A 20,816-nucleotide genomic window follows, 5' to 3' on the forward strand; every position below is an offset into this window, starting at 1 on the left:
TTTTTCCCAACAGGAACAGAATTCAAAATGACTTTAGGAAATCCCTAAAGGAAATATAACCCAATTTGATTTCTTATCACTTTCAAATTTAATGAGTAGTTTTATAATTCCTTTATATCACCAGTTCACCAAAAGCATTGCATACAATGGGACTGAAGGCAATTCTGTGGGTCCACTCTCTCCCACTGAAGCGGGTCCACTCTCTCCCACTGAAGCAGAGCCACTGGCCACTGCTTTCTGGAAGCTGGAAGTTCACCTTAGCAGAATTACCATTTAAAAACACTTTTTCAAATGGAGTCATATAACTCACTTGTCTAAATCCCTCTGATACTTCTCCATAGTACTTAGAACAAAATCTAAACTCCTTGCCATGACATCAAGGCTCCCTACAGCAGGACGCACGCCAGACTCCACTACAAACCACAACTTTCTCACCTTCCCAGGTTCACTGACCCATTGTTTTCCGTCTAAAATGCACAAGACCATTTCCACCTCTGGGAATTAGCCCTCCTGCTCCTTCTGTCTGACAGATTCTTCTCCAAGTTCTTCACACACTGGCTTTCTCACCAGCCAATGTTTGTTCATCTGTGCTTATTCCTCCCTCCTCCTTCAACTACCAGTTAAGCCCCATAAAGATGCTGGGTGGGGTCTTGCTCTCAGTGCCTCCTGTGCCGGGCAGACACTGAGCACCCAGAGTATTTGTGGGATGAATGGACGTGTGTGAGGTTTTGTACACACACTCAAGATTGCTGCAGGCTCCAATCGGACCACAGCTATGCAAGAACTGGGGAGGGGACGGAATACTGCAGCAGGAAAGATCAATGGATCTTTGCTTCCCTAACCTGGAAAGCAATAAGGAAAGGAGCATACCTACAGGTTATAAAAGAAATCCACAAGCAAACATGCATTTTCCTGCCCGTTAATTTAATTTCACTACTCAAAACAAATTTCTGATGACAAAATATGCATAAGACATATTTTCTTTGTTACCTCTAAACTGATGACTATATTCATCAACACATGCAAAAAAGAATACTGTGTGAGAAAGAAGCCAAAAACTTACCAAAATTATGCATTACATTTCTAGTTTTCTTTCCATGTCAGCATTATGGTTTACATAAATGAGAAGAAACATTTTTTAAATGGATTCTGAGGCATGAATATTGGCATAAATTTTGAGAGCTGAAGCAAAACAAAAATGTAAAAATTACTCCCAAAGGATTTGGAAGTACAACCATTGAGAAACTTGTTTTGTTTTTTGAGCTTTAAGATATATTTTATTCAGACTGCAAATACAAAGGGAGGAATTATCATTAAGGACAGGACTTTTCTTGTCAGGTGCAAAGTTCCATAGGGCTACAGAAAATATGGTAAGAGTTGAGAGCAGTGAGCTGTTTGTGGTGAAGCTTTCCAGGGAGCAGGAGGCCAGACAGCTACTCAGAAGGCTGCTGATCAGGGGTCTGAAGACCCTGGGGCATCACAGGGGTCGAAAAAAGGATGCACGCAGGGAGATGAGAAAACGGAAGCCAAGGGAGTGAGTTATCTGTCCAAGGTGACAAGAAGTACAATTGGCTGAGTCAGGATTTGATCCCAGAGCCTGTGTTCTTCATCACTATGCTGAATTTCTTCCAATAAGGCTCTTCTTAACACAGACTATGTGGGATACATACAGGAGCACGTTGCTGGCAATTAACATGGAACTGCTGGACCGACAGATAAAACAGACCTTCAAGATGGTGGAGGAGTAAGATGTAGAGATCACCTCCCTCCCCACAAATACATCAAAAATACACCTACATGTGGAACAACTCCCACAGAACACCTACTGAACGCTGGCAGAAGACCTCAGACTTCCCAAAAGAGGAGGAGCGAAAACCAAAGCTGAACCCCAGGAGCCGTGAGAACAAAGAAGAGAAAGGGAAATTTCTCCATGCGGCATCAAGGAGCAGGGATTAAATCCCCACAGGCAACTTGAGGTACCCTGCATCTGTGGAATACCTGAATAGACAACAAATCGACCCAAAATTGAGGCAGTGGACTTTGGGAGCAACTGTAGACTTGGGGATTCCTGTCGGCGACTGACTTGTTTCTGATTTTTATGTTTATCTTAGTATAGATTTTACCGCTTGTTATCATTGGTAGATTTGTTTATTGGTTTGGTTGCTCTCTTCTTTCTCTTTTTTAATTACATTCTTATTTTTTTATTTTAATTATTGTTTTATTTTTTAATTTGATTATTTTATTCTATTTTATTTATTTATTATTTTTAATTATTTTTTTTTCTTTCTTTTTTTCTCCCTTTTCTTCTGAGCCGTGTGGCTAACAAGGTCCTGGTGCTCTGGCCTGATGTCAGGCCTGAGCCTCTGAGGTGGGAGAGCCGAGTTCAGGACATTGGACCACCAGAGACCTCCCAGCCGCATGTAATATCAATTGGCAACAGCTCTCCCAGAGATCTCCGTCTCAATGCTAAGACCCAGCTCCACTCAATGACCAGCAAGCTCCAATGCTGGACGCCCCATACCAAACAACTAGCAAGACAGGAACACAATCCCACCCACTAGCGGAGAGGCTGCCTACTATCATAATAAGTTCACAGATACCCCAAAACACACCACCAAACGTGCTCCTGCCCACCAGAAAGACAAAATCGATCCTCATCCACCAAAACACAGGCTCCATTTCCCTCCACCAGGAAGCCTACACAGCCCAATGAACCAACCATACCCACTGGGGGCAGACACCAAAAACAACGGGAACTACGAACCTGCAGCCTACAAAAAGGAGACCCCAAACACAGTAAGTTAAGCAAAATGAAAAGACAGATAAATACGCAGCACATGAAGAAGCAAAGTAAAAACCCACCAGACCAAATAAATGAAGAGGAAACAAGAAAAAGAATTCAGAGTAATGATAGTAAAGATGATCCAAAATCTTGAAAACAGAATGGAGAAAATACAAGAAACGTTTAACAAGGGCCTAGAAGAACTAAAGACCAAACAAACAATGATGAAAAACACAATAAATGAAATTTAAAATTCTCTAGAAGGAATCAATAGCAGAATAACTGAGGCAGAAGAACAGATAAGTGACCTGGAAGATAAAATAGTGGAAATAACTACCACAGAGCAGAATAAAGAAAAAAACATGAAAAGAATTGAGGACAGTCTCAGAGACCTCTGGGACAACATTAAACGCACAAACATTCGAATTCTAGGGGTCGCAGAAGAAGAAGAGAAAAAAGAAAGGGTCTGAGAAAATATTTGAAGAGATTATAGTTGAAAACTTCCCTAATATGGGAAAGGAAACAGTCAGTCAAGTCCAGGAAGCACAGAGTCCCATACAGGATAAGTCCAAGGAGACATATGCCAAGACACATATTAATCAAACTATCAAAAATTAAATACAAAGAAAAAATATTAGAAGCAGAATGGGAGGGGGCTTCCCTGGTGGCGCAGTGGTTGAGAATCTGCCTGTCAATGCAGGGGACACGGGTTTGAGCCCTGGTCTGGGAAGATCCCACATGCCGCGGAGCAACTGGGCCTGTGAGCCACAACTACTGAGCCTGCGCACCTGGAGCCTGTGCTCCGCAACAAGAGAGGCCGCGATAGTGAGAGGCCCGTGCACCGCGATGAAGAGTGACCCCCGCTTGCCACAACTAGAGAAAGCCCTTGCACAGAAACGAAGACCCAACGCAGCCAAAAATAAATAAATAAACAGATAAATTAAAAAAAAAATAAAAAAAGCAGAATGGGAAAAGCAACAAATAACATACAAGGGAATCCCCATAAAGTTAACAGCTGATCTTTCAGCAGAAACTCTGCAAGCCAGAAGGGAGTGGCAGGACATATATAAAGTGATGAAAGGGAAAAACCTACAATCAAGATTACTATATCCAGCAAGGATCTCATTCAGATTCAATGGAGAAATTAAAACATTTATGGACAAGAAAACCTAAGAGAATTCAGCACCACCAAACCAGCTTTACACAAATGCTAAAGGAACTTCTCTAGGCAGGAAACACAAGAGAGGGACAAGACTACAATAACAGACCCCAAACAATTAAGAAACTGGTAATAGGAACATACATATCGATAATTACCTTAAATGTAAATGGATTAAATGCTCCAACCAAAAGACACAGACTGGCTGAATGGATACAAAAACAAGACCCATATATATGCTGTCTACAAGACAGCCACTTCACACCTAGGGACACATACAGACTGAAAGTGAGGGGATGGAAAAAGATATTCCATGCAAATGGAAATCAAAGGAAAGCTGGAGTAGCAACTCTAATATCAGACAAAATAGACTTTAAAATAAAGACTATTACAAGAGACAAAGAAGGACACTACATAGTGTTCAAGGGATCAAACCAAGAAGAAGATAAAACAATTGTAAATATTTATACACCCAACATAGGAGCACCTCAATACATAAGGCAAATGTTAACAGCCAAAAAAGGGGAAATCAACAGTAACACAATAGTAGTATGGGACTTTAACACCTCACTTTCACCAGTGGAGAGATCATCCAAAATGAAAATAAATAAGGAAACACAAGCGTCAAATGACACATTAAACAAGATGGACTTAATTGATATTTATAGGACATTCCATCCAAAAATAACAGAATACACTTTCTTCTCAAGTGCTCGTGGAACATTCTCCAGGATAGATCACACCTTGGGTCACAAATCAAGCCTTGGTAAATTTAAGAAAATTGAAATTGTATCAAGTATTTTTTCTGACCAAAACGCTATAAGACCAGATATCAAGTACAGGAAAAAAATCTGTAAAAAATACAAACACGTGGAGGCTAAACAATATACTACTAAATAACAAAGAGATCAAAGAGGAAATCAGAAGATACTTAAAAAAAAAATGACAATGAAACCACGATGACCCAAAACCTATGTGATGCAGCAAAAGCAGTTCTAAAAGGGAAGTTTATAGCAGTACAATCCTACCTCAAGAAACAAGAAAAATCTCAAATAAACAACCTAATCTTACACCTAAAGCAATTAGAGAAAGAAGAACAAAAAAAAACCAAAGTTAGCAGAGGGAAAGAAATAATAAAACTCAGATCAGAAAGAAATGAAAAAGAAATGAAGGACACAATAGCAAACATCAATAAAACCAAAAGCTAGTTCTTTGAGAAGATAAACAAAATTGATAAACCATTAGCCAGACTCATCAAGAAAAAAGGGAAAAGACTCAAATCAACAGAATTAGAAATAAAAAAGGAGAAGTAACAACTGACACTGCAAAAATACAAAGAATCATGAGAGATTACTACAAGCAACTCTATGCCAATAAAATGGACAACCTGGAAGAAATGGACAAATTCTTAGAAAAGCACAAACTTCTGAGACTGAACCAGGAAGAAACAGTAAATAAAAACAGACCAATCACAAGTACTGAAATTGAGACTGTGATTAAAAATCTTCCAACAAACAAAAGCCCAGGACCAGATGGCTTCATGGACAAATTCTATCAAACATTTAGAGAAGAGCTAACACCTATCCTTCTCAAACTCTTCCAAAATATAGCAGACAGAGGAACACTCCCAAACTCATTCTACGAGACCACCATCCCCCTGATAACAAAACCAGACAAAGATGTCACACAAAAAGACAACTACAGACCAATAACACTGATGAACATAGATGCAAAATCCTCAACAAAATACTAGCAAACAGAATCCAACAGCACATGAAAAGGATCATACACCATGATCAAGTGGGGTTTATCCCAGGAATGCAAGGATTCTTCAATATATGCAAATCAATCAATGTGATAAACCATGTTAAAAAACTGAAGGATAAAAGCCATATGATAATCTCAATACATGCAGAAAAAGTTTTCGACAAAATTCAACACTCATTTATCATAAAAACTCTCCAGAAAGTAGGCATAAAGGGAACTTACCTCAACGTAATAAAGGCCATATATGACAAACCACAGCCAACATTGTTCTCAATGGTGAAAAACTGAAACCATTGCCACTAAAATCAGGAACAAGACAAGGGTGCCCACTCTCACCACTACTATTCAACATAGTTTTGGAAGGTTTAGCCACAGCAATCAGAGAAGAAAAAGAAATAAAAGGAATCCAAATTGGAAAAGAAGAAGTAAAGCTGTCACTGGCTGCAGATGACACGATACTATACATAGAGAATCCTAAACATGCTACCAGAAAACTACTAGAGCTAATCAATAAATTTGATAAAGTAGCAGGATACAAAATTAATGCACAGAAATCTCCTGCATTCCTATACACTAATGATGAAAAATCTGAAAGAGAAATTAAGGAAATATTCCCAACAAAAAAATAAAATACCTAGGAATAAACCTACCTAAGGAGACAAAAGACCTGTATGCAGAAAACAATAAGACACTGATGAAAGAAATTAAAGATGATACAAACAGATGGAGAGATATACCATGTTCTTGGATTGGAAGAATCAACAATGTTAAAATGACTATACTACCCAAAGCAATCTACAGGTTCAATGCAATCCCTGTCAAACTACCAATGGCATTTTTCCAAGAACTAGAACAAAAAATGTCACAATATGTTTGGAACCACAAAAGACCCTGGATAGCCAAAGCAATCTTGAGAAAGAAAAACGGAGCTGGAGGAATCAGGCTCCTTGACTTCAGACTATACTACAAAGCTACAGTAACCAAGACAGTACGGTACTGGCACAAAAACAGAAATATAGATCAATGGAACAGGATAGAAAGCCCAGAGATAAACCCATGCACATATGGTCACCTTATATTTGATGAAGGAGTCAAGAATATACAGTTGAGAAAAGACAGCCTTTTCAATAAGTGGTGCTAGGAAAACTGGACAGCTACATGTAAAAGAATGAAATTAGAACACTCCCTAACACCATACACAAAAATAAACTCAAAATGGATTAAAGACCTAAATGTAAGGCCAGACACTATAAAACTCTTAGAGGAAAACACAGGAAGAACAGTCTTTGACATAAATCACAGCAAGATCTTTTTTGACCCACCTCCTAGAAAAATGGAAATAAAAACAAAAATATACAAATGGGACCAAATGAAACTTACATGCTTTTGCACAGCAAAGAAAACCATAAACAGGATGAAAAGACAACCCTCAGAATGGGAGAAAATATTTGCAAATGAAGCAACTGACAAAGGATTAATCTCCAAAATATACAAGCAGCTCATGCAGCTCAATATCTGAAAAACAAACAGCCCAATCCAAAAATGGGCAGAAGATCTAAATAGACATTTCTCCAAAGAAGATATACAGACGGCCAACAAACACATGAAAGGATGCTCAACATCACTAATCATTAGAGAAATGCAAATCAAAACTACAATGCAGTATCACCTCACACCAGTCAGAATGGCCATCACCAAAAAATCTACAAACAATAAATGCTGGAGAGGGTGTGGAGAAGAGGGAACCCTCTTGCACTGTTGGTAGGAATGTAAATTGATACAGCCACTATGGAGTACAGTATGGAGGTTCCTTGAAAAACTAAAAATAGAAGTACCATATGACCCAGCAATCCCACTCCTGGGCATATACCCTGAGAAAACCATAATTCAAAAAGAGTCATGTACCAAAATGTTCATTGCAGCTCTACTTACAATAGCCAGGACATGGAAGCAACCTAAGTGTCCATCGACAGATGAATGGATAAAGAAGATGTGGCACATATATACAATGGAATATTACTCAGCCATAAAAAGAAATGAAATTGAGTTATTTGTAGTGAGGTGGATGGACCTAGGGACTGTCATACAGAGTGAATTAAGTCAGAAAGAGAAAAAAAAATACTGTATGCAAACACATATATATGGAATCTAAAAAAAATAATGGTTCTGATGAATGGTTCTGGAATAAAGACGCAGACATAGAGAATGAATTTGAGTACATGGGGAGAGGAAAGGGTAAGCTGGGACGAAGTGGGAGAGTGGCATGGACACTACCAAATGTAAAATAGATAGCTAGTGGGAAGCAGCTGCATCCTACGGGGAGATCAGTTCGGTGCTTTGTGACCACCTAGAGGGGTGGGGTAGGGAGGGTGGGAGGGAGACGCAAGAGGGAGGGGATGTGGGTATATATGTATACATATAGCTGATTCACTTTGTTATACAGCAGAAACTAACACAACATTGTAAAGCAATTATACTCCAATAAAGATGTTAAAAAAAAAAAAGAAAATATGGCGAGATTACTATTTCATTCACACATAGCAAACTTATGTCTTTATGTGAACCCCAAAATGATGAAGAGTGCTATATCATCAAGAAAAATAAAGCAGGGTATGGATCCAGACTACCGTCACTCAATGAGCTTATTCTGTTAGTCGTTTGATATTTTCATTCCTAAAAAAGTTATCACTTTGAACAAGAGCCTTAAGGGTATACATCCTTTTGTGTGTCCCACCAGGAGGTTCCCTGATGGCCACGTGCCTCATACCTTGCAGCCACCGTGAGTCCTGGTCTTCATCAGGGGCGTGGTGGTGCACAGCTCAATGGCCTCAGGCTCATGGAAAATAACTGCTGGCAGAGGTTCCTTTTTCAGTGTGAGGACATTCAACTTAGACTTCAGCATGGTCTGAAAGTGCTGGAAAGCAGAAAAAAAAATAAGTCAAACAGAGTGAAATCATTTGGAATTATACAGGGTGCAACTGTACAGCAAACCCAGTAACAAAATCTTTGTTTTATGAATTCTGTTTTACTAGAGCAGGCCAAAAGGTATCGAGTGAAATAGAAGGAAAAAACTGTCAGGATACCACCAAAATGAAACTGTGAGAGACAGCCAACCCCTACACAGATGCCATGAAAACATGGGGCGGTGGTAGAGTCACCAGGACCTTGCTCTGAGAGGTTCTTCCAAAGTGATACAAACAGATGAGATTCTAGACATGTAATCCATGCTGAATTCAGCAAAATAAGTGAAGATGTCGGGAAGGGGATGTTACAGGGGATACTTTGGGGAAAGTCTAGAGGTAATGAAAAAGGAGAAGAGCTGATGAAAAACACACACACACAGGACTTCTGTTTTCTGCCTTCTCTACTTCTGCCATGCATTGGCTATAGAACTTTAGAAAATTCGCTGTTTCTAAATGGACCATTTTATCTGCTGCCCCAGGCCAGGACTCTAAGTAAATATTCATTCTATATGCAACTCCTGTTGGCACTAGTTTTGAAATATGCCCAGAATCCAACCATGTTTAATCACCACTATCTATCTATATACCCAATCCAGGCACCGTCATTGTTTGGTCTATTATAGCAGCTTCCAAACTAGTCCTGCCATTTCCAACCTTGCCACACAGCAGCCAATGGGAATCCTTCTAAAATCCCACCATGGCTGTCACCCTTCTGCCAAAAGTCTCCCAAGTCTTCCCCTCTTCTCACTGAAAAATTCTAAGTCCTTACTTTGGCCTTCAAGCCCATGCCTGATTCAGGGACCCAAAGTGGCTCTAACCTCATTTTCCATCCATTACCCTCCCATTTACTTGGGTCCAGTAAATGGTGAATGATAAATTCATGTCAATAATCTAAAAATTTTTTTAAACTTAGAAAAGGATTAAACAGCAAATTAAAAAAAAAAAAAAAAAAAAAAAAGGAAGAAAAACCACCATGATTCCAGAGAGAAATTCATGGAAGAAAAGAAAAAGCTTTATTGTCAGTACATTTAATGGCACTTTTTTCTACTTTTTGAATGGAGGACATTGATTTTCATTTCGTACTGGGCCCTACAAATTATGTAGCTAAGTTTGGTACACATAAATACTCATTACTGTCTAGTCCCTTCCCCTGCTTTATTATTCTTATCACTACTTATCACCACTATGAAGTGTATTTTATTGTCTTTCACTGTCCACTAGAATATAAGTGCCATATAAACAGAAGCTGTTTGAATCAATGAAGTCTCCCAAGTACCTAAAACATCACCTGAGACCTCACAGATGTCCAACGAGTATTTGTGGAAGGTAATGTAGGTAATAAAGTGAAAGAAAAATACACAGCAAAAATGTAAAAATAATGATCTGTAAACCAGGGTTCATGAAGTATACCTGATCACTACTCCATCCAACTTGATCTTTCTGGACCTGCTATGGTTTGTGAAACAAACACAGTACTGAAAGAATTGAATGATGACATATATACACAAGTACATTCACCTAAATATAAATCACCAAAAACAGTTCCCATACAATTCAATATAAAGGCAGTAGAGGTTTTGAAATCTGTATCAGGACAAGGCCTGCATTTCACAAGTCCACACAGAATCTACTAGAACTCCAACTGACCACTTTGATGATCAGTTTTACATGTTAACTTGGCTAGGCTACCATGCTCAGATATTCAGTCAAATACTAATCTAGGTACTGCCATGAAGGTGCTTTGTGAATGTGGTTAAAGTCCATAATCAGTTGAATGGAAGTAAGGGAGATTATTTTAGATAATCTGGGTGGGCCTGATTAAATCAATTTAAAGGCCTTAATAGGTGAGCTGAGGCTTCCCTGAAGAAGAAATGCCACCTGTGAATAGCTATTTCAGTCTATGTCAGAGTTCCAGCCCACCCTTCCTGACAGCCTGCCCTAAGGATTTCAAACTTGCCTAGCCAGCCCCTACAATCACATAAACCAACTCCTTGAATAAACCTCTTAATATGTATCTCCTAGTACTTCTGTCTTTCTGACTTAACCCTAACTGATAAAGCCACTTTTTAGAATACAAAGTTGCCAGCTCTGATATTTTTCAAATGAGAGAGAGACTTGCACTTAGGTCTCCCAAGGAGTAGTGATTTGCAGTTTTTTAAATGTAAGGAAATCTTCATATTAATTGCATAAATGCAAGTCTTCATATTAATCTGGAAGTTTCTGTCTTTGCTCTTAATTGATTCCAGTCCAAGAGGGTGCAGGTTTAGGGTTGCAAAGTGGTCTGGGAACAGCAACAGAGATCACTGGGAGGGACAGCTGAAGTTGGTTTGCCTCTGTGAGCAACTATCTGGAGCTATGGGATGAAGATGATAAAGGGAGAGGGGCTCAGAAGACAAAGTAATAAGCAAGTGGGGACACTCTCCCTCGGCTGCCATTTTGCTGGCGCTCTACGAGAGGTACATGAAATTGAAGCTCAACTCAGCCTGACTCGTGCCACACAGGAAGGTCCTGAAGATGGCACTAGAAGTGGCCCTGTCCTCATGCGGGTTGGACAATCAAACTGCCCAGAAGTTCTGAGACTGTCTTCCTGTCCCCATTGTAATACCTGTCAGAACCAAATGGTTCAATTACTAGGCACACAGAGAGACTGGAAGTTACAGATGGGCACATGTAAGGCCCCCTTGCCTGGGAGCTAAGTAAAAGAAATAAGCTTTTTTTTTAAACTCTAAATTAGGGATAGGAAAATAAGGGAGTTCAAATTCCAACTTCAACACAATGTGTTGTGTAACCTCAACTACATAATTCTTCAGAGTTTGGGCATCTCCAGCCAGGTAGACAGCTGCCCTGTAATCACTCACCAATCCAACCATCCACCTTTACTCAACACCCCCACTCAGCCAGCACTGTGAGAGGCACAACTGGAACAGAAATAAAATGTGAACCTCTGCTTGAAAGATTTCTCACAATCAGTAGAGACTGTTCAATCAAATGACAACTACAATTCTACATGAGGAGTTCCTTAGAAGAGCTAAAGAAAAAGGCTAAGACAATATTTGAAAGTGAAATAGAGAAAATTTTTAATGTCTTTAAAACATTAAAGAAAAAAAGTGTTTTTTTCTTTCATGGCATTGTCTTTTTTGTCCACTGTGAGAGGATGAAAGTAAAGAGGGAAATAAAATGTAGGTTATGTGATGAATCATTGAGTCTACAACAATACACACTTTTACAGAAAATTAACATTTTTATGTAACTCTGAGTCTGTCTTGTAAACCTTCAGTGGTCAAAGTGTAATAGCTAAAGCTGCTTCTGATAAGAACACTCTTCTGCCCCTTCCTTAGGGAAACTTCTCCACTACCATATGCTGCTTTGTGAAATGGGGCTGTCATTCATAATTCCCCACCCCCTAACATTGGGAAAGAATATGTGACACAGGCTGACCATCTGAGTACCCCCAGGTACCTGGCCAAAGGAGTTGGTTCAGATGAAACTCAAGATTGGCTGAACAGAATCACCTGGGAGGTTGATATGTAGGTTTGCTAAATGGGGGTAAAGAGTTCAGAGCTGCTGCTGACCTTCTCTCCCGCCAAGGTCCGTCTGTGAATGATAATACCATACAGAGACAACAGGAGAGCTTAGAAATGGAAAGTCACAGACGACAAAGCTGAGCCCCTGGATCCAGCTGCATCTGACTCAGATCTATCCACAGACTTACTGACAGAATGAACCAATACAGTGCCTTTTATGCTTAAGTGAGCTTGAGTTAGATGTCTATCCACAGACTTACTGACAGAATGAACCAATACAGTGCCTTTTATGCTTAAGTGAGCTTGAGTTAGATGTCTATCCACAGACTTACTGACAGAATGAACCAATACAGTGCCTTTTATGCTTAAGTGAGCTTGAGTTAGATGATCCTCAAAATTCAAAGAGTCTCACCAATACAAAATTACTTTTTAATAAAAAATCATCTGTAAAAATAAAACGGAGACAAAAATTTTAAAAGGAGCTCATAAATGTTAATCTGCATAAATGAATAGCAACATTATCTTTAAAAAAACATAGTGAATCTTGCACTTATTTGAATAGGCTGAGCCTTAATGACCAAGCACCAAATAACAACCCAAAGAAAGTATTACAGTCCCTAGGTTATTAATATTTAAGACAAAGCTCTCTGAGCTACTGCCAAAATAAGATGAATCCCAAGTCTCAAGAGACAGTCGAATACTGTACCTGCAATAATACCCAATTCTTGCTGAGTAGCCAAGACCCATTTGCTATAACCAACTCTGTCAGAACTGCATGGCCTTATACTTCCTGGGCCTCAGTTTTCCCATCTGTCAACTTTAAATTGCTTGTTATGACCAGTCAAAAATAATATCACTTGTTCTTTGCATGGACATACAAGTGCAATAAAGATAATGCAACCCCAAATAACATAATCCAGTAGCATCATAAAAAGGCAACACAAGAGCAATCTAATAGAGTAGCTTGGAAAAGCTACAGTCCCCAAATGACGGATGCACAGGGTTCCATAAAGAAAATGTGTTATTCATTCTTAAAGAAGGGACGTGAATAGTGTTGTAGAAAATTAGGGCACTGCCTAGGACAAATTAAACAAAGCTCTGCTTTCTACATTTGGTGCTTTATGTGCGATCCTAAAATAGAGCCTCTAAATCAAGCCCCATTATGCAGAGGGGGTAATCGCCATGCCCTGTATAATTTTACAGTTGGCGCTTCCTACTCCTATTCAGACATTAATCTCTGACAGTTTAGCAGGCAGGGATTTACATATTTTACCAATTCAAATCCAGTGTATCTCACCTTTGTATTGATTCTGTATCCAAAATACAAAACTTCTTTGGAAGGCAAATCCTGCCTCCTCTTTTTCTAAGAAAACTGGAACACTGTCTTCACAGAAATTAGAGGGAAGGCATTAAAGGTTTTAATCCCTGGCTCATCTTTGCATTTTGAAGGCTGACTAAAATGGTCAGTTTTAACTTGCAAATTACTGATTCAGTAATGCCCTAATCAAGCTTCAGAAATATTGCAAATGCTCTCAAGAGAACCACAAGGAACAAGTGGGTGAATGGAATTAATGGAAAAAAACTCAGTACCCCAAACAAATGTTAATTTGTACAAGTGTACAAAAATCAGTAGGGCTTTGACATTCTACGCATAATTATTTTATTACTTTAGGGTTCTGTAAGAATTAGTGGAACTCAGTTGTAGTTTCCTTACATTGTATACCACTTGTCTCTTAAAGAAACAAGTATATTCAGGCCCCACATATGAATAAAGAAACAGGTGTGATGACTTTTGTGTCCTTTAATAAATTAGATCTAATAATCTTTTGCTTATATTTAATGTATATTCTCAGATTTCTGCTTTTAAATATTTATTCTAGCACTTTTACCAAAAAAAACCCATAAAAATGAGAAAAATATTTTGTTAAATAAACAGCAAATGATTTGTTAGATGATTAGGAGTAATTACATGAGTGAATAAAAGAAAATTTTACTTAAATTCAACTTTCATTTAAACACATTTTAGTGCAAAGGTTTTGTTTGTTAGTTTTTGTCCTTTTTAAAAGTAAAGCAGGGTTGGATAATCTCCCCAAATCTAGCAGGCGTATACAAAATTGCACTATTTTATTTCAAGAATTAAATTTTTAATGCAATTTGTGTTGATCTGGTATTTCAAGAAAAGAAAGACATACACCAATTTGGCATGAAGCTTCTTGCTGCAAATTATCCTAGTAACTGCCATATTCAAAAAAGTTACAGCTTAAAGGCCTACATCCAGATATTCATAAATTTAAAAGGCTGTCTATATCTATTAAACTGATAGTTATTATTAAACTAACTGAAAATACTCATGTTCACACACCCATATTTATTCATGCAGTTTTAATTATGGAAGAATTTCTTTTGAACATCACAGATTCTCTCAAGAGATTATGTGGGAGAAGCATAAAAATAACTCCATGCCCACAGAGTATGCAAAAAGCCCCCAAGGCTTGTGAAAGACTCACTCAGGGGAGTGTGTGTATGTGTGTTTGTGTGTGTGTATCTACTTATTTATTTTTTGTTACTGATCTGAAATACATACATATGCACATGCACACACAAAAAATACCTATGTGCTATATCCCTAGCTTCAGTGGTTTCTGTAATTTTCTAAACTATTTTTGTATATGTTAACAGTTAAACAATTTATTGTTGAACACAGGTTGCAAGCTCACAGCCTGAAGGCATACTTAGCCTATAAATAAGTTTTATTTGATTCACAGACTGCTTTATGATCAAAATTTGAAGTATATTCAAAAGCTGAGATACATATTAAAATTTGCATTTCTACTTCTCTTGAAAGATCAGAATATCTACAAAAGCAACTTGCATTCCCTCAGGGCAACAATGAGCTCCAGCTGGTTGTTGCAAACGCCCTTATTTACTTAGGCGTTTTCCTCTGCAAATCACCATGGTCCCTCCTTCCCCCAGTGCCAGATTTCCCTTCTATACTAAAGACCAGTGGGACTACCCTGGTGGCTCAATGGTTAAGAATCCGCCTGCCAATGCAGGGGACACGGGTTCAATCCCTGGCCTGGGAAGATCCCACATGCCGCAGAGCAACTAAGCCCGTGCGCCACAACTACTGAGCCTGCGCTCTAGAACCCACAAGCCACAACTATTGAAGCCCTGGAGCCCCAGAGCCTGCGCACTGCAACTACTGAGCCCATGCGCTGCAACTACCAAGCCCGCGTGCTGCCTGTGTGCTTAGAGCCCATGCTCCACAACAAGAGAAGCCACCACAATGAGAAGCCTGCACACTGCGATGAAGAGTAGCCCCCACTCGCCACAACTAGAGATAGCCCACGCGCAGCAACGAAGACCCAACGCAGCCAAAAATAAAAAATAAATAAATAAAGACCAGTGACTATTTATGCCTTACCAACTTCACTCCTATACTTGCTTGACCCTTACAGGCATTTGAATTTGCAGCCCCTGATGGAAAATGACAAATGCTAGGAGCATAGAACAAAAATTCCACCCACTCATGAAAAAAATTCAAGTACAGCTGAATTAACTCATACCTATATTTAAACTATGAATATTCAACTAACAGAGTGTGAGTGAATGATAGAGAGAAGTAATAATAAAATGGGCCAATTGTCTGGTCATTCCACATACTAAGTATGGGATAGGAATAAGCATTTAGAAATCTGTTCTTCTCTAAGTTATTCCCACATGCCCCTGGTGGTATGAGTGTCTTATTGCACTGAATTCAATTAAACTGCTAAAGATCAATATTTTTTACTTCATTTTCAATCCAGATGGAGTAACAGGAACCAAATAGATCCTGCCACCTAAAACAACCAAATAAACTAGAAAAAAAAAAAATATGAAGCAACAGTTTGTGAGACACTGGATATCAGGCAATGAAGGACAGTGATCTCTGAAAGATGTGACACAAATGAGATAAGTTATACAATTGTCTGGCTTACTACCTTGAGGGAGTTTGCAGGCTGCCATGAAGGGAGGAGAAAAACAGGGCCCAGCAGAGTCCCTGAGCTAAGGTGACTGAGATGAAAGCCCAGGGAGACAAATAAAAGGAGATATCTGCACACAGAGAGAACTCTGGAAATCTGCAGAGTGTCCCCTTAAATATTCAGTTGTGTACTAATCAGAGTATACATGAAAGGAAACTAACCAAAGGAAAAGAACCATTGGAAAGAACTAGAGATGAACGTGCTGGTGCTCACACAGAACCAGCAATATTGTCTGTTTCCACCAATGAATGGAAAAACTCATGAGTCATAGGGCACTGGGTAGAGTACTCAATGTCTAGTCACAGTAGTAGGAAATAATTAGCACTAGACTAAACGCCACTCTGATTCCACCTGCAAATCTTTAAAAGATGATCCAAAATAATCAAAGTACTTCAGAGTAATTTACCTGAATTCCACAAAAATTGTTGAAAAATATTTATTTATAGGATTACAAAAATATCCAGCAACCAACAAGGTAAAATTCAAAATGTCTAACATCCAATCAAAAATCACCAGGCATGCAAAAAGGCAGAAAAATAGAACCCATAATAGAGACAAATCAATTAATAAAACCAACCAAAAATGACACAGATGTTATAATGACCAGGTAAAGACATTAAAACTGTATTTCATATATTCCAAAAGGTAAGTAGAGATATTGAAGATATAAAAAGATACAAATTTAACTTCTAAAGATAAAAACTATAATGGTAAAGGGGAAAAGCACACTGGGTGCTACTAACAGATTCCATTATAGAAAAAAAACATTGGTGAACTTGGAGACATAACAATAGAAACTATTCAAAATGAAACAGAGAGAAAAGAAGAGAAAAAATGCATCAAGGAGCTAAGGGACAACTTCAACTATGCTGATATATGTATAATTGGAGTCCCAGAGGAGAAGTAAGGAAAAACAAGAAAAAAAATGAGGAAACAGCAAGAAATTTTCTAAATTTGAGAAAATTATAAACCCACAAATACAAGAATCTCAATAAGCCCCAAGCAGAAGAAATAGAAGAAAATTACACCACAGCACATCAAGAATTCTGAGTATAGAATGAAGGTAAAATAAAACTGAAACAATTCATTGCCAGTGGACTTTTTCTATAAGAAATGTTAAAGAAAGTCAGTTGGGCAAAAGAAAAGATGAAAATATAGATCTATAAAAGGGAATGAAGAGTAGAGAAGAGGGTAACTATATGGACTAATAAGTTTCTTTCTTATAATTTAAAATTCATTCAAAGATAATGAATAATTATCTATAAATTATAATAATTATCAGATAATTTTGACTATTCAAAATTACTAAAAATAATAACAATGTGGTATGGGATTTTACCAGATACAAAAGTAAGATGTATTGCCACACTAGTACAATGGTCAGAAAAGGTAAAAACGGAAGTATACTATTTTAAGGATCTAACAGTATATATGACGTGGTTTAATATCATTTGAAGGTAGGTTATAATAAGTTAAAGGTGTATACTATAAACCATAAAGCAATGACTAAAATAACAAACCAAAGAGTTATATATAAGTATAAAGAAGATAAAATGGAATCATAAAAAAAGAAGGCAGAAATAGAGGAAAAAGTTAACCAAAAAAATGATAAGACAAATAGAAAACAAATAAGATAACAGATTTAAAATTAAACGTGTCAACAATTATATAAAATGTAAATGGCCTAAATATCCCAAATAAAAGAAAGATATAGTGAGATTAAATCAAAAACAAAACCCAACTCTATGCTGCCTATAAGAAATTCACTCTAAATATGAAGAAGCAAATAAATATGATAGACCACAAGGATAAGTAGACAAAAAACACAAATACGGTTGGCAATTTCAATACTGCTCTCTCCAAAATTGATAGAATGAGTAAACAGAAAAGCTGTAAGGATATAGAAGATTTGAATAGCACCATCAACCAACCTAACATGACTGATAATTATAAACCACTTTACCAAAAAACAGAATTCAAGTGTACATAAAACATTTACCAAGACAGACAAAATGCTGAGCCACAAAAAAAGTAAATTTAGGATTCAAGCTATACAAAGTAATAACAGAAAAATACCTGTAAATTTTCCAAATATATGGAAACTAAATAGCACACTTCTAAATAACCCATGGATGAAAGAATAAACCAAGAGGTAAAATAGAAATTAGTTTGAACTGAATGAAAATGAAAACATAATACATCAAAAATTCTAGGACGCCACTAAAATGGTACTTAAGGGAAATTTTATAGCATAAATGCCAGTATTAGAAATATTAGAAATAGATTAGAAATGTAGAAGAAAGTTCTCTATTCAATAAACTCAGCTTCAAACTTAAGAAAAAAAAAAAGGGAAAAATAAATGAAACCCAAAAGTGAGTAAAAGGAACCAAATAATAAAGACAAAGGAGAAATCAATGAAATATGACACAGAAAATCAATACAATCAACACAGTGGCCTATCTTCAAGTTCACTTATTTTTCCTTTGGTTATGTCGAGTCTACTGATGAGTTCATTAAAGTCTGTCTTCATCTCTGTTATTCTGTTGTTGCTGTTTTTGTTCTTGTTTTCTCTAGCAGTTTCATTTGATTCTTTCTTACAGTTTCTCTTTGCTGAAATTCCCCATATGTTCATGTATGCCCTCCACTTTTTTCTCTAGAGCCTTTGATATACTAATGACAGTTATTTTACACTCCATACTCAAGTCGCCACTGAGTCTGGTTTTACTAATAGCTTTGTCTCCTCACAATGGAGAAGACAAATTGCTTTTTCTCTTGATGTTTTGTACATCTTATATTTTTTACTGAATTCTAGACATCGTTTCAGTAGAGTGTGTAGTAAATGCATTTATATCGGAAATGGACCACATTCCTTCTACAGCTTAGTGAGCATTAGTGCAGTGTGTCAAGTCAGTCTAGCCTGGAAATAGTCTGGGTTTGGGCTTTATTGCTGTAGTACAGACTTCAATTCCACCAGCATTTCTTTGTTTTCAGGGTGGGGTCTGGCTTGCTGGGAAGAATGTCTCAATATTGCTGCTCCACCCTCAGCTTTCAGGCTCCTCTGTACACCTGAGTGAGAGAGTCTCTCATGACACTTCTTCCCTGCCCCTAAATGTTGACTGAAATTTCTTGACACTAGGTGCTTTCTAGGGCATGTCCTGTGTCCTTTAGTCTTGGAAATCATGCTCTCAATGATCTTGACTTTGCTACAAGGGGCCTCTACTGTTCTGGATCCAGGCTGGTTTCCCACCTTTCCCCTAGATGTAGAGGATTTTTTCTTTTCCTCTCCACAATTTACAATGGGTCTTCACCTATGCACAATGGGTCTTCACCTTCAACCACCATTTCTTGACTCCTTCACCTATACCTTCACCTAAGGTAGGATTTGCCATCCTACCTTAGCTGTGAAATCTTATGCTTCTTAGGGATAAGATTGAGGTGAGGCTTTGTGCCTGATAACCACACATCAAGGGAACCTTGCTCTGGCCTCTAGCCTGCCTCTCAATCCCTCTCCTGAGCCCCAGTGGTGGTCAGTTTAGAGAAGCCTGCAAGACAGTGTGACTCCCCCATGGATATACAGCCACCTTGGGTTCTATACTCTTGTGCTAGCCCATAATTGACCTTTAGAAAATTGTTAATAATTTTAGCTGAATTTTTCTTGCCTTCTTGTATCGCAGGCCATCTTCCTCCCATCCTCTTCCACACGTGAGCCATAACTCATATGTAGTCGCTTTTTGGAGGCCTTATTTTCTGTATATTGCAGGTAGGTTGGATGTACTATGACCCTGGCTCTTTGATGGATTCAAGAGAAGCTATGATTTTATAGACTAGCTGACTTTTTCTTGTTGGTAGGATGAAAGTGATGCATCCTAGGCAAAGGCATAAGTCAATTCATATTTTTAATCAGTTAAAAACTAAGTACACTGAAGAATGCTTTGTGTTTGGGAGATACACATATAATGTTGTGAAGTGCGTATTAGCATTATCTATCATTTCCAAAGGTCCTTTCCTCCAGACCCTATTTCTTTCCATCTCAGATATTTACGGTTTCACCAATGCTGACTACTATCTGACTGTGGTCAGTTTCCTATCTCCCTTCTCAGATACTTCTTCTTAGAGATATATTGGTCCTATCCTCCCTCATAAATAAATGTAGAAACATAAGCCATGAAACTCTGTGGGAGGAACTAGCCAGCAATACAGGCTACACCTTCCAGATGAACTAGACCAACTCCCTCATTTCACTGATGAAGAAAACAAAGCCCAGAGAAGTGAAGATTATGTAAGATTCCGAAGACTGTTTCTCACATTCCCCCAAGGGACTTCATTCAGGCCCTGAGTGTGGCCCCAGGGGCACCTAAACATTCCCATTTGAAATGCTTGGCTCTATGGTGTCAGTAAATACCTTGCTCCTCAGGACCTGGCAGATAAATGTTCTGAACACACAGACATTTATGTCTACACACATTTGGTTTTATTTTCACTTCATTTTTGCTAGACAAAATTCCTCTATAGGACAATGTTTTGGTTGATGCAGGATTGAACACTATCTTGGCAGGTTGGAAGGAAACTTAAAATAATTTTGTGCCCAGGCTTCAAATG

At 38.1% G+C, this 20,816-nt stretch overlaps 1 protein-coding gene across 1 annotated transcript in view; it reads right to left on the bottom strand.

The window, feature by feature from the left end:
- Window positions 1–20,816, bottom strand: part of PID1 (phosphotyrosine interaction domain containing 1) — a 241,215-nt gene that overhangs the window by 131,724 nt on the left and 88,675 nt on the right. The window contains exon 2 of the mRNA XM_059927454.1: window positions 8,476–8,622. Coding sequence (XP_059783437.1) covers window positions 8,476–8,622 — 147 coding nt within the window. The remainder of the gene's footprint in view (window positions 1–8,475; window positions 8,623–20,816) is intronic.

The sequence above is a fragment of the Balaenoptera ricei genome, chromosome 7 (genome assembly GCF_028023285.1).
Source record: "Balaenoptera ricei isolate mBalRic1 chromosome 7, mBalRic1.hap2, whole genome shotgun sequence".
NCBI classification, from domain to species: Eukaryota; Metazoa; Chordata; class Mammalia; order Artiodactyla; family Balaenopteridae; genus Balaenoptera; species Balaenoptera ricei.